At 34.3% G+C, this 13,810-nt stretch overlaps 1 protein-coding gene across 3 annotated transcripts; it reads left to right on the forward strand.

Moving 5' to 3' along the window:
* The first annotated feature begins 6,148 nt into the window (after positions 1 to 6,148).
* On the forward strand, positions 6,149 to 13,794 carry LOC121267368 (cyclin-dependent kinase D-3-like). 3 transcript variants are annotated; one of them, XM_041171238.1, is made up of 8 exons: positions 6,149 to 6,480; positions 6,717 to 7,015; positions 7,103 to 7,211; positions 8,129 to 8,254; positions 10,216 to 10,451; positions 10,535 to 10,849; positions 13,210 to 13,348; positions 13,489 to 13,794. In XM_041171238.1, exons 1-7 carry the CDS (start codon positions 6,376 to 6,378, stop codon positions 13,265 to 13,267), a joined length of 1,248 nt encoding a protein of 415 aa, XP_041027172.1. In that variant the 5' UTR covers positions 6,149 to 6,375; the 3' UTR covers positions 13,268 to 13,348; positions 13,489 to 13,794. The 3 variants fall into 3 exon arrangements, with proteins under 3 accessions (XP_041027172.1, XP_041027173.1, XP_041027174.1); XM_041171239.1 differs by having other exon boundaries at positions 13,498 to 13,794; XM_041171240.1 differs by lacking the exons at positions 13,210 to 13,348; positions 13,489 to 13,794 and adding an exon at positions 12,163 to 12,215.
* The last annotated feature ends 16 nt before the right edge of the window (positions 13,795 to 13,810 follow it).

Raw genomic sequence — 13,810 nt, forward strand, 5'->3', positions numbered from 1 at the left:
AAGAAGCTTTGCTCACTTCCCACTCGCTTCTTCTTGTTTTGTAAACCTTGCAATGAATTCGAAATGTGGATTGTTGATCCAAAATCAATCAACCATGTGCTAATATTGACATTAAACATATTAGATTCATAAAAAACAAACGAAGTTGGATTACATTTGTCTACGAGCCATTTCTGAAATTTGGCGCATTCATTCTTCATGTATCCTTTTTTTTACAAAAGAAACACTTAGAATCTTTCTTGATATTAGCTTGGGGAGGTATTTTACCTTTCCATTTCTTATTGGCTTGAGATTTTCCCTTTCCACTCGTTACTAGAATTGCACTTTCTCCCAGTTCCATCACCAGTCTCTTTTTTTTTTTTAACACACATGGTCATGAGTTCATTAATTGATTATTTATCCTTATGTGTGTTGTATGAGATTTTAAAGGGTCCGTATTGGTGCAGAAGGGTGTTCAGGATGTAGTGTACTAGGAATGACTTCAACACTTCAACCAGTTTTTTCAATTGAGCCACCTTGTCCCTTATTTGCATGATGTGCTCGCGCACACCTTTTACACTGGTGAGGCTTAGGGATGAGAACTTCATGATTAGGGTACTTGTTAGTGCCTTGTCTGAAGTGACAAATTGATCATTAATGGCTTTCAGCAAGTCTCAGACCTTTTCATGCTGATCAATATAACCACAAATACCAACAGAAATTTTAGTTTTAATGAATATCACGCTGAGGCGATTGATCGCTCCCATCATTCATAAAGCGCGATGTCCATTGCAATGCTGGTATCAGTGAGTGCTGGTGGTTCGTCTTTCCTAATAGCATAGTTTATGTCCATCTGCCCTAAATGAAAGAGAATTCTTTCATTCCAAACCTTATAGTTATCTCCTTTAAGTTCGAGGATATCATAACGAATATCAGAAAAATTTACAGGTTGTACAACTTCATACAATTATAGATAACATGTTTATGTTAAAATTGAGGCCTAAATAAAATTTAATGTTTTACCAATGTAAATCATGCTTAAAAACTGAATCTAATGATATAAAAATTGCTTGTGGGCTAAATTTTTAATTATAGTAGATTCAATTATTCTTCATGATATAATTTATCAAATTATTTACTTAATACATAATTCTAAAAGGTATATTATTATTATAATTAGATATCTATTCTGTTTTAGATTAAACTTTATGATAAAACTATCAAATTATTTAATTAATTGATAATTTATGTGGATAAGTTATGAATAATTTAATATTTTATCCTAATTAATTATATAAATATAATAAAAATTCGCGTGAGATAAAATTTATCATTAATGTGCAGCATGCACCATATATGTTTAGATCAATTTTCAAGAGAATCAGGCAGCAGTAGTACTACTGAAGTATCAGCAGCAAATTACGGCTATGGCAGTACCAAATAGTAGCACTGATCATCATCATCATGATCGATAAGAACATAGACATGAAGTAATGGAACAATTAATATTCCCATTCTCTGAGGTGGAAGAAGAAGATCACCATCCAACGTCTAGTAGAACCTTGTGGCCCGATCCACTACTTTTAAATTTCCCACATCGTCTTGGCCAGCAGCAGCCAGACGACCAAGCTGATCAACCCAACCTTGAATTAAGATAATTTCAGTCTCTAGCAACGACCCAAATATGGTACTAATTATAAAATATTTATTATCATTGTCATAATAATTAATATTTCCATGATCATCATGATATTATTGGCAATTGAGTACTAGTACTTATGAGTTATTGAGTCAGCTAGCTAGGGTAAGTCCTGATTATTAATTAACATTTTTAATTTATATACGCACGTCTTCTAATTAATTTTATTTATGCAGTTTGCTAATGTAATATTAATTGATGATAACTTGAAGATCAAGACCGCGACTTCAGCTGGTTTTATATAGGAAGAACACACGGGGGATCAAGACTTTCTTTCCTAGCTAGCTTGTCAAAGTTGGCATACCAAGATCATATATAAATATATATATATATAGCTAATAATTAAACAATATATATATAGAGAGTAGTATTATATATACTTACAGTTTTACTTGCAAGACTCATTTTGTTAATTTTCTTTTTAAATTCAAATTTAAAATTTTATGATTTTCAACGTATCAATAACGGACACGTGGAAGAAATAAGTTCTTTGTAAATTTTTCTTAAGTATATTTAGCATTTTTCATATATATATATAATCTTGTTTGATGTTTAAGTACTGTGTGTGTTTGCTTTTTTTATTTTAACATAGTCTCGTTTGGATACAGAAACACTTTCAACACATCTCATCTCATCTCATAATTATAATTTTTCTAAATTCTTATACAAAATATAATAAATAACTCAAAATTTTCAAATCTTAAAATAATAATAATATTAAAAAATAATATTATAACAATATTTTATTCATCTCATCTTATCTTATCTCATTATCCAAACGAGCCCATATAACTCGTTGATAATTAGTGACATATATAGCTACTAAGCAAATGAATAATATTAGAGAAAATCAATATCAATGAGTATTGAATTTTGATTTTATTCAGAGTACTCCATAAGTACAGGCTATCTAATATCTTAATTAGAAACCTACTTCGATCAACTTCAACTTCAACTTCAACTTCAACTAGGACTGGGCAACGGTTCCTTGCAACTCGCCCAATTCACCTGCTTCGTGGATGTTTGGATAGAAAAATCTTCTCATCCAAATAACCGGAATGGATGAACAAATAGTATATATATTTTTAAAAAGAGATTAAAAAGCCACTCAAATTTCACCCGTGCACCTATGGCGCGCGCCTACTCTACTCAACTTAATTTAAAAAAGCCAGCTAGCTATTTCTTCCGCAACCATCTTTTCCCATTCTGCCTTGCAATATGACCACAATTGTGATCACATCATTCATATAAAATGGCATGTCTCTTTGTAAAGCAAGGCAATGTGATTGGAAACTTTTCAAGATGCAATTGCTAGCATGTCTACCTTTAACCTTCTAGTTCGAAATAAATAGTCATTTATAATAGATTATTTGTAATGAGAATGACTATTTGTGATAAAAAAATATTAATTTTAATAAGAAATAATCATTTTCACAAGAAATATAATCACAAATAAATAGTTTTCTTGTAGTCATGTCTTTGGTGTTTGGAAGTTCCATCTTTTGAAATTTGAATGTGTAAAACCGGGATGGGCCTAGTATGAACCTAGGGGCTAAGATTTACGTCTGGGCATTGCGAGTCCAAGTCCAAGTCCAACCTTACTTAAGCCCATATAGTTCTATATTACTAAGAAAAAGTCTATTTGCAACCGGCAGGGAAACCGCGTCCCACGTGGCCGGTTGCAAATAGACTTTAACCAACTTTTCCCTCCCTCTTATTCTTATACTTTTCTCTTCATATTCTTTTGTTTTTCCCTCTATGGTTTGTTCTTTTCATTTTCCTTGTTTTAAATTTATTAGCTTGTCAATATGGCCTTCTTGGCATCTAGTTCGGACTAGTGGGATTTCAATGGGTTAGAACAATAACCAAAGATTAGAATCGACAGAGGGAAAATGCCAAATTGATAAAAATCCATTAAAATCAAAGATGAAAAAACTTGAAATCGAAATTCAAAATTAAAATAGACCAAAGCCCATGTCTACAAATTAGAAGAAAACCCAACCAAGCTCCACAACTGAAAATTAATTATAAATCAAAACAGAGCCACAAAGAAATAGAACTCAGAATCGAACTCCCAAATCTAAAATCAACCAAAACTAGGAGTGTAACCGGTTCGGTTCGGTCCGGTTTTGGACAAAATCTAAGACTGAACCGGTATGTATCGATTTTGTATTTTTCAAAACCAATTACGCACCGGTTACTCTCCTAAACCGGTACTTCCGGTTTTACCGGTCCGGTCCGGTACGATTTTCAGATTTTTTTAAAATGTAAGTTTCATAATTTGTCATTAAAAATTTGTTTATAAAAAAAAAAAACTGGTTTAAAAAAATCTGTTTTATACTTTTATTAATATATTAGACTATATAATAATATTAATATTAGACTATTGGTATAGTTATAAGTTATATATTAGTATTAGTTATAAACTATATATTTAATATTAGTATTAGTTATAAACTTTTAGTGATTTAGTATTAACATTTTATGTAATAATTTATAAATTATAATAACAAATTATTTCATATATGAATATATATAATTATATATATTATATATAAAATTTTCACATAAAAATTTATAATTATACATAATATATAAAACTTCTATATAGTAATATATATATAATATTTTGTATAAAACTTATATATACAATAATACACATATTATTTTATATATATATATATATATTTTTTATCAACCGGTCCGGTCCGAAAAATCATAAAACCGGAACCGGATTGGAGTTGGCCAGTTTTCACATTCTAAGAACCGGTCCCGGACCGGACCAATTCAAAACCGGTAAAACCGGACCGGTTTTCCGGTTTGAATTTACATCCCTAACCAAAACCTAGATAAAATAATTGGGAAAAAACCCAAAACCACCCACCAAAACAAAAATAAGCCAATCACACAAGCGCACCCCAGGGAGTCAAGGACCAGTCTTCACAGTAGACAAGACGAAGAAGAAATTCTTGAGAGAGAGGAAAGGTAGAGCTCAATTGGTTACACAGAGAGGGAGGAAAGCCTTCATCTTTACGAGTTCAAGCTTCGGGGCAAATGATTTAGGATTCAAGCTCCTTTTTCCCTCTCTCTTTAGTGTGTTCTTTCTCCAAATGGTATACTTTACTCTCAAGATTTGAGTCTATATAATGGAAAAGCTTAAGGCTGCCTAGTTTTGGAATCCACATTAACTATGCAGAGATCTACGATTTTCCTTTTCTTTTAGTTTTTTTTGGCTTCTGAAATCTGAATTCTTCTCCCTTCTCGTTTCGTCTATGTTATCATCATCATCTTCTTCTTCTTCTCCTTTTTTTTTTTTGGCTGACGTAGCATGCCGATTTCCCCATGGTTTCGCAGGTCAGTTGTCTGTAGCAAAACTATATTACTAAACTACCCCTATAAATTGCAAAATTGAAAATATATAGAGTAGGGCTACAGACAGGCACAAGTTTGTGCCTGCCCGCGAACCCCATTGACGTGGCAAAATATCATGTCAACAATTATAATATTAAAAACAAAAAAGAAGGGGGAAAAATCAACGAGTGGGAAGTATCTTTGTTCATTCAAGCTTGGAAGGAGAAAACCCGGCGGCAAACACCATTTTGTTTTCTTCCTTAGCGTTAGATCTCTCGCCATTTGGTTCAGATTTCTTCAATTAAACATCAACTGAACAAACATATTTGTTTTTTTTCTTGTGGAGGACCTTGAATTGACTTCCAACATGACCCAACTTGCAGAAGACATATCCCATTGTCTCAGGCCAATTTAACAAGATAATTACAAGTACAATTAACTCCATATACTGCCAAAACAAGAAAAATAGTTCATTTAATGTGGCTAGTAAGAGAGGAAGAAAGGTTAACAAGTATCTATGAAAAGACAAGCATCTTATCGAACAAGCATCTATGAAAAGACAACAATACAAAAGGAAAAAAAAAAAGGTAGGGGAACTCTTTCTTCCGAATTAGTAGTTACGCGTCGCACAACTTAATCTGAATTGCGAATTAGTATTTAGGATGGCGTCACATAGCTCTATTGCATTAGGGTTAGGGTTGGGAACGGGAGTCACACAGAGAGAGGGCAGGGGAGAAAGATCAAGCAGGGGAAGAGAAACCAAGAAACACAAATATAAAATGCACTGTTTGAAGAAACTTTATACAATTTCAGCTAGTTTTTAAACGCACCGTTTTGTTTACTTCAAAACGGTGTGTTCGCCTCCACGTAAGATGTCGTTTGCGGACAGACATGAGTCTATGCTTGGGTTTAGAATTTTTTTAATATGGAAAATAATTTACACACAATATTTTTTACAACACTTTACATAACTATGTTTTAAATGAGATACATTTTTGTAAAACATCTTATAAAAATAACATTATTTTATAAAAATACTCTTATTTTATAATATTATTGTATAACATGTTGTATAATATGTTGTGTATATCATTATTCTTCTAATATATATACGTTTCCTTTATACTTCACTCTCTCTACTCTCTCTGGCTTCCAATTGCTTTTTTTAACCCGACCCCTTGCCCGATGTTCGAGCCCTAACATTCTCGGATTTTCTTGAGCAAATGAGGAACCGCCGCGAAAGTTCTCCGATTTTAGCCCAAACATCACCCATCATACCAAATAAATTTAATATGAGAGTTAAATAAATTACATGCACAAAAAAAGATAAAAATCCGAACCAAAAAATGACACAGCTCGATCTGTCCAAGAAAGTAGCCGATAGATATCTGAAGCGAGAAGTCCTTGGCGAAGGTACCTATGGAGTTGTGTACAAAGCCATCGATACCAAGGTAATTCTTTCTTCTTGTAGGTGCTTTTTTCTTTTAACAGTTTCCTTTTGGGTTGGGGAAAATGAGAGCTTGAGAATTGTCTATATAGAAGAATTTCAGTTGGATGGACCTTTTTTTATGGAATGTGAGTGTGGAATTGAGTAAATTTTACTGCGATTCTTTTTTACTGATTTTCAATTGAATTCATGGTGAATAATAGCGATGATTCGTTTGAAACTATAACCTTTTGTGTGCAGACAGGACAGAAAGTCGCAATTAAGAAAATCCGGCTTGGGAGGCAAAAGGAAGGGGTGAATTTTACGGCACTTAGAGAAATCAAGCTCCTTAAAGAGCTTAAAGATCCGAATATAATTGAGTTAATTGATGCGTTCCCCCATAAGGGTAACTTGCACCTTGTGTTCGAGTTCATGGAGACAGACCTTGAAGCTGTTATTCGTGACCGAAATATATTTCTTTCACCGGCTGACATAAAATCATACCTTCAGATGACACTTAAAGGACTTGCATATTGCCACAAGAAATGGGTTTTACATAGGTAGTTTTTGTGACAGTTAGCTAATTTGAAAGGTTGTTAACTGCTCGGCAGGATTTGTCTCACATGTCTGGTACTTGTGATTGACAGGGATATGAAGCCAAACAACTTATTAATCGGATTAAATGGACAGCTCAAACTTGCAGATTTTGGTTTAGCACGAATATTTGGCAGCCCAGATCGCAAGTTTACTCACCAGGTTTGCTTCTCCTTGTATAATTGCATGGTGGTTCATTTAATTGAGGAGAGTTCTAGTATTTGGAGTTCAAGATCTTTGGGGATGAATCTGTTGATAACTCTGTAGGTACTGCTTTTGTTGAAAGAAATCTTATTTGGTGGTGGTTCTTAAGGAATTGAGTTTGTGAAGTTGAGTTTTATTTATGATGTAGATCATGAACTTTACATGTTATCAATAACTGCCCTTTTTCGTTTAACATAAATTGTGTCACTAAGGCTGCTAAGAGGAAATTAAACCTTTTTGAGTTGGTACTTTGTTTGGTCATGAGGGATTTCATACAAGTTTTTATATGGTTATTTGACAGAAAAAAATTGGCATTCGATCATGATTAAGTTTTGTAGAAAGAGAGTAACAAGCAGGAATTACTTTTACTTTCATTTACAACTTTTTCTCCTTATTGTTTCGTTATTGATGATGTGTTGATGGTTGCTTTATTGTATAATTGCTGCTGCTGTTGTAAATACTGTTACTGTTATTGTCACTGGTTTATGCAAGCTTGCAAGAAGGAAGGAGCTGATTGTTTGAGAGGTAGGAGGCCCTCTGGTTGGCTTTTATATTTATCTTTCTATCTGCATTGAGAAGTAGTACTCTAATTGAGATATTAGCTACATTTGATTGCAATCATCTTGTCAACTCTATTTTGGAATATCTGATGACAGTGCTAAAGATGTTTTAGGATATAGACTATAATGGGCTTAATTTTCATGATTTTTTTGTATCTTTTTTGCCTTCTAGATAGTTATATCTATTAAATACATCCTCTGTCCCTGGATATTTTTACGTTTTATAATTTCTTGTACCTATCAAAAAAGGATATTTTTGTGATTTACACGTAATGTGAAATATAATTCAAATACAGACTCGTGCTCTAATGGCAGGTCTTTGCTCGATGGTATAGAGCACCTGAGCTGTTGTTTGGTACCAAGCAATACGGTTCGGGGGTGGATGTTTGGGCTGCAGCTTGTATTTTTGCTGAACTTCTCCTGCGTCGTCCTTTTCTGCAGGTGAATTGAAATTGTTATGGTTACTGGTTCTTGTGAGTTGTGGTTTTGATTTTTAGAAATTTGATTTTTGTTTTGAATTTTTTACTTTACTAGCTATGCTGTTTGTATTTTTTGCTGCGTTCTTATGGGCGGGGCCTATAGTTTGTAACGGACTTAGTGTCCATGATCTTCTTCTTTCTATTGTAACCTCTAGCTAGGCGATCTTCATATATACTTCCTGTGTATCTGGGCTTTGCCTATTTCTATGAATATAATATCTTTGATTACCTATAAAAAAAAAAAAATTTGCTGCTGTCCATGGTGCTTAGTTTCTTATATTTTATTTCTGTTTCTATTGTGCTGATTTCTGACTGGCTTCATTGTATATCTTTTTTTCTGATGACCACGTGATGTTTTTAATAGTTAGTTTTCTTATTCAGGCTTGCAGTTGCGGCTATTTTTTCTTGGATTTAATGACGTGTAAAATGCTATTCCGTAAATTATATTATCCTTTTGGTAATTATGTTATCATTTGTGAGTGGTGATTTATGTGCTTATAAAAATGGATATTTTTATTGAGTTTTGCGTTTGTGTATCGTTAGGCTGTTTTGAGCTGATGTTCATATTGAAGAAACTGTTTTATGTGAATTGGGATTTCTTTTTAGAAATAGATGATGTTTAGCTATTACTTTTTAGTCTTCCTCGGTGTCTGAAATATAAGGGTATATTTGGGTAAGGAAGATTTTGAGAATGTTTGAAAACATTTTAGAAAGGTTTTGAGACGTGTTTTCTTTTATTTGGCTTTGTGAAAGTTGATCGCAAAATTTGGTTAAAAGTTCTTTTGAATATGATTTGTATTGTGGTTTGTAAAAGTGGGCAGGCAGAGAAAAGTTATTTGAATATAATTTTTTAGGATTGTTTTGGTTTTTGTGTTCTTTATTTTTTTATGGAAATCCAGGCAAATGATTGGGTGAAAATGTTCTTGGAGAAATCAATTTTTTTTTTTTTTTAGATTTAAAGATGTTTGGATTGAAATTGGAAACTTTTTATGAAAAATCTTGAAAATTTCTGAAAACATATTGTAACCAAACATGCCCATCACTTTACCAAATCAGTGGAAAATCTTTTTCATAAGCTGTGAACTTTATCCTTATATCATGTTGTTCATTGTTCCTGTTTTTAATCTGCAAATTTGCTGATAACTTGGCCACAATTAACGTGATATGATAAACATGAAGGGACGGAGTGTACTAGGTTAGACAGGATGGTATGAATACATGTAGCCAACCACATTGACTGATAAAGAATTCATGAAGCCTTCTCCACAATCGGTTAGGATTAATTTTTTTATAAGTAAACGATTGTATTAATATGAATAGACATAGCCCAAGTACACTAGGGGGTATACAAGAGGTAGCACCTATTTAGTAAGAAGACATGGAAACAAGAAAATCATGAAAATCAAGGCCATTGAAATCCACAGCTTTGGCCCATAGAAATAAAGTTCTAGCAAAAAGTGATCTACGCTCTTCTAATGAACGCTCCTTGTCTTCAAACATCCGGTCATTACATTCCTGCCATAGGCACCAAAGAAGACAAATAGGAACCATCTTTCACACAGTTGTGATTTGTGGAATCCCGCCTAGATTTGTCCAACAGGCCAAAAGCTCAACCACTGTAGCAGGCATAACCCAGGCTAGCTCTAACCTTCTGAATACATCTTCCCATAATGCTCTAGCAACCTCACAATGCAGTAGGAGATGACCCACAATCTCACCCCTTTTTTTGCACATACAACACCTGTCCTCTACAATCAGTTAGGATTAATGCTAGTTGAGTTTGCTGATTTCCTTGACTTATCTAGCACTCTTTTACTGTTAACATGTACTTTATCTTGCATGACTCAATCCTATCTGCTTCTTTCTATTTCCCACATGAGCCGACTATAATTGAAGTAGTCATGCCTGCATGTTTTTCTATAGGGTTCAAGTGACATCGATCAATTGGGAAAGATTTTTGCTGCATTTGGGACTCCAAAACCTTCTCAGTGGCCTGATATGCTATACCTCCCCGATTATGTGGAGTATCAACATGTTCCTGCACCCCCTCAACGGTCACTGTTCCCAATGGCTAGTGAAGATACTTTAGATCTGTTGTCGAAGATGTTTACTTATGATCCCAAAGCTAGAATATCAGTGCAGCAGGCACTCGAGCACCGGTGTGTGGCTATGATAACCATTCAATTAGTAAATATATTGTTTACATCTGGTTCTTTTCTCTCATCTATGTTTGCTGATACAGATACTTTTCATCTGCACCACTGGCTACAGATCCAGATAAACTCCCTAGACCTGCACCTAAGCGTGAATCTAGGGTTTCAGACTTTAACTCACATGATGGTCCAACTGTCTTATCGCCTCCTAGAAAGTCCAGGAGAGTGATGCCAGAACGTGAGGGTTTTGAAGGAAATGCCTACCAAGTTGATAAGAATGATGACCATATTGGTGAGATGAGACAGGCAGCTGGTGACAATACAAGCAGGAATGAACCAGTCCCAATGTCGATAGATTTTTCTATTTTTGGAGCAAAACCTCCAAATAGGCCGACGATTAACAGGTAAAGACATCCTATGCTATTTCATCATGGTTTTAAACCTCAGTAAGTTACTTAAAGTTCAGTGATGGATAATTCTACTAGAAGATTGACTTTAAAACTCGAAGCAATATTCTTGAAATAAAAATTTTCCTTTTGGAGACTGTATAAAAGCTAAATTTAAACTGTAACTCAACATGGTTATTCATTATGGAGCACATATCTGAGCTTGATTCACAGGTTTCTAGATCTAAGCAGCAGTCAAAATATTGAAGTTTTTGAAAAGGTTTTAGGGATTACCAAAGGCAAAGTCCCTTTTGTTTTTTTTTGTTTTTTTTATCAGTAAAAGAAAGATATTATATATATGAATGAAACAGACATAGTCCTTGTATACAAGAAGTATACATAAGAACTCCTAGTTACATTCTAAAGACGGTAAAATAAAGACAAGAATTCCTGATTTTCCCCGTGTAATACAATAGTGGAAAACCAACACATAAGAGTATGGAGAAAAAAAATTCATCAACTCGGTCCTTGAACGTTCCTTATCTTCAAAACATCGTGCATTCCTTTCCGTCCAAATACACCACATAATACACCACATAATACACAACGGAATCATCTTCCATACTGCTACCACTTGATGACTGCCTTGCATGTTTGGCCAACAACCCAACAAATCCACCACCCTCATAGGCATAACCCAAGCAACATCAACTCTTAGAAAGATTTCATCCCACAATACCTTTGTTAATTCACAGTATAATAATAGATGGTCCACAGATTCTCCATTCTTTTTGCACATGTAACACCAGTCCGTCACTACACAACCTCTCTTTCTCAAATTTTCTGTGGTCAATATCTTCCCAAGAGCAGCACACCATACAAAAAAAGCCACTTTCGAAGGCACACGGGACCTCCAGATACTCTTCCAAGGAAACTGAATACTACCAAGTTGTGTTGTTAAAATGCTATAATACGCCTTCACTGTACATATCTTGTGGTTATTAAACCGCCACTTCAAACTATCTTGCTGAGCCATAGGAGTCTCCATCGAGTATAATAAACTGAAAAATTCTGAAACTATAGGTAATTCCCAATCATGGAAATCCCTAATAAAAAGAACATTCCATTGCTGCACACCATGAGAGTATACACGCACATCCGCCACTGAAACTTCCCGTTAACTGCAATACGATATAAGGGCGGAAAAACCCTCTCCAATGCATAATCTCCACACCACACATCCCGCCAAAACCTGATATATGCACCCTCACCAATTGCATAATCTCCAATGCAAAGTCCCTTTTGTTTTATGCTGCTTTGATCCATTTCAGGTCCATTTGAGGGATTTCGACTTTGTGAGGGAACATTCATATAGTACACATAACAAAAAGGGAGCATTCATTCATATACGCAAGGTTAACTGATGTTACTTGATGTGGTACGCTAGATTTGTAAAACTACTTTTATTGTAAAGTAAATCTAACGTATCATATGAAGTTATGTCAGTTTGTGGGTTTACTTTTATGGGATCTCTTTGTGGTTGTAGTATCACTTCTCTTCTCATAATGTGTTTTTATAGAACATCAAAATCTTCCCTCCAAGGTTAACTGAAGAAACCAAATATATTCTCACCATTTTTTGAATTTATAAAACATCAAAAAAATTTCTCCAAGGGTAACTGAAGAAACCAAAAAATAATACTTACCCAAAACAAGAGCAAAATCACTTTGGGATAGAAGGATCCTGATTTGTTCATGCACCCTAATGGGGCTGGGTGGTGGATTTTGTGGTACTTCGAAAGATATTTCTAGAAACCAATGCTAGATTATTTGCTTCTATTTGATTTGGCGAGAGATTAATATTTTCAAGTGAATGATGTATAGTTCCGTAAAAAATTCAGTCATGATTCTCGTTGCTAAACATTCTACCTTGAACTAGAAATGACATACTTTTAACTACATAGCAAATCTACACTATGATCTTAATTTCCCAAAAAAAACTTTTCCAATATGCTACATCCTCATATAATTTTCAGATTATCTATAAAGTGGGTTCAGCTTCAGTGACTTCAATTCAGACAAAAAAATTAGCTGAGCCAGATTCTGTACAAGCATCTAAGTGTCTTGGGGTGGTTGCTTATTGGTATAATACAATATCTTTATTTGATTCCATCTTTTACTTGATGCTAAGCTGGCACATGCAGAATGTTTTTGGTTTAATTATTATTTTTTGAGTGCTAAATAAACAAGTGAAATTTAGAATCGCCTACCTCAATGAAGTTGAAACATGTAGAATGCGTCAGGGCTTGGTATGTTTAGCAAACTTGTACCTAAATGGTAGTCATTATGATTGATCCTTTCTTTGTGCTTCTTATGCAGTGTTGACAGAACACATTTAAAAAGGAAATTAGATCTTGAATTCCAACATCCCGAATGAGAACATTTTATGTCTGGTGTACTCAAATCCAGATTTGGTTATTGTCCAAGGGATGTATTACTGCTGGGCCAACACTATGAGGTATGCTACTAATTCTGAAGGTCGCCTTAATGCTTGCTAGTCTCCATCACATTTCCTTTACCTGCATACAAGCCTTTACCTTCAGCATTCATTTTGTTTATAAGGAGGAAGCATTTATCTAAGAATTTGAGAATCTTCAGGTTTTGTAGGGGTGAAAAATAACTGTTAAAAGGTGAAAGGGAAGGCAGGAAGTAGTGGCTCCCCTTCCACGTTTGAGGAGAATTTGTATTATAGCCCACGGAATGGAAGAACAACATATTGAAGGGATTCTTTATAGATATTATTTGACTAGAGTTGATGCTTGAGAACTGTAGAATTTGAGTATATTTTTTATTTCACTAAATGAGGAAAGCTCTGTACCCAAATTGCGGTTAACTGTTTGTGAACGAGATAATGTGACCTGTGATCTCAATTTGGTTGGAAGAAACCGCTCTATCGACCATCAACATATCTATGGCGTTG

Source organism: Juglans microcarpa x Juglans regia, chromosome 5S (genome assembly GCF_004785595.1).
Source record: "Juglans microcarpa x Juglans regia isolate MS1-56 chromosome 5S, Jm3101_v1.0, whole genome shotgun sequence".
NCBI lineage: Eukaryota > Viridiplantae > Streptophyta > Magnoliopsida > Fagales > Juglandaceae > Juglans > Juglans microcarpa x Juglans regia.

Excerpts from the sequence above, each read along its gene's own strand:
- LOC121267368 (XM_041171238.1), top strand. The coding sequence starts at position 6,376 with ATGACACAGCTCGATCTGTCCAAGAAAGTAGCCGATAGATATCTGAAG. Across the intron at positions 7,016-7,102 it reads AAGAAATGGGTTTTACATAG|GGATATGAAGCCAAACAACT; the intron begins GTAGTTTTTGTG and ends TGTGATTGACAG. Across the intron at positions 7,212-8,128 it reads ATCGCAAGTTTACTCACCAG|GTCTTTGCTCGATGGTATAG; the intron begins GTTTGCTTCTCC and ends CTCTAATGGCAG.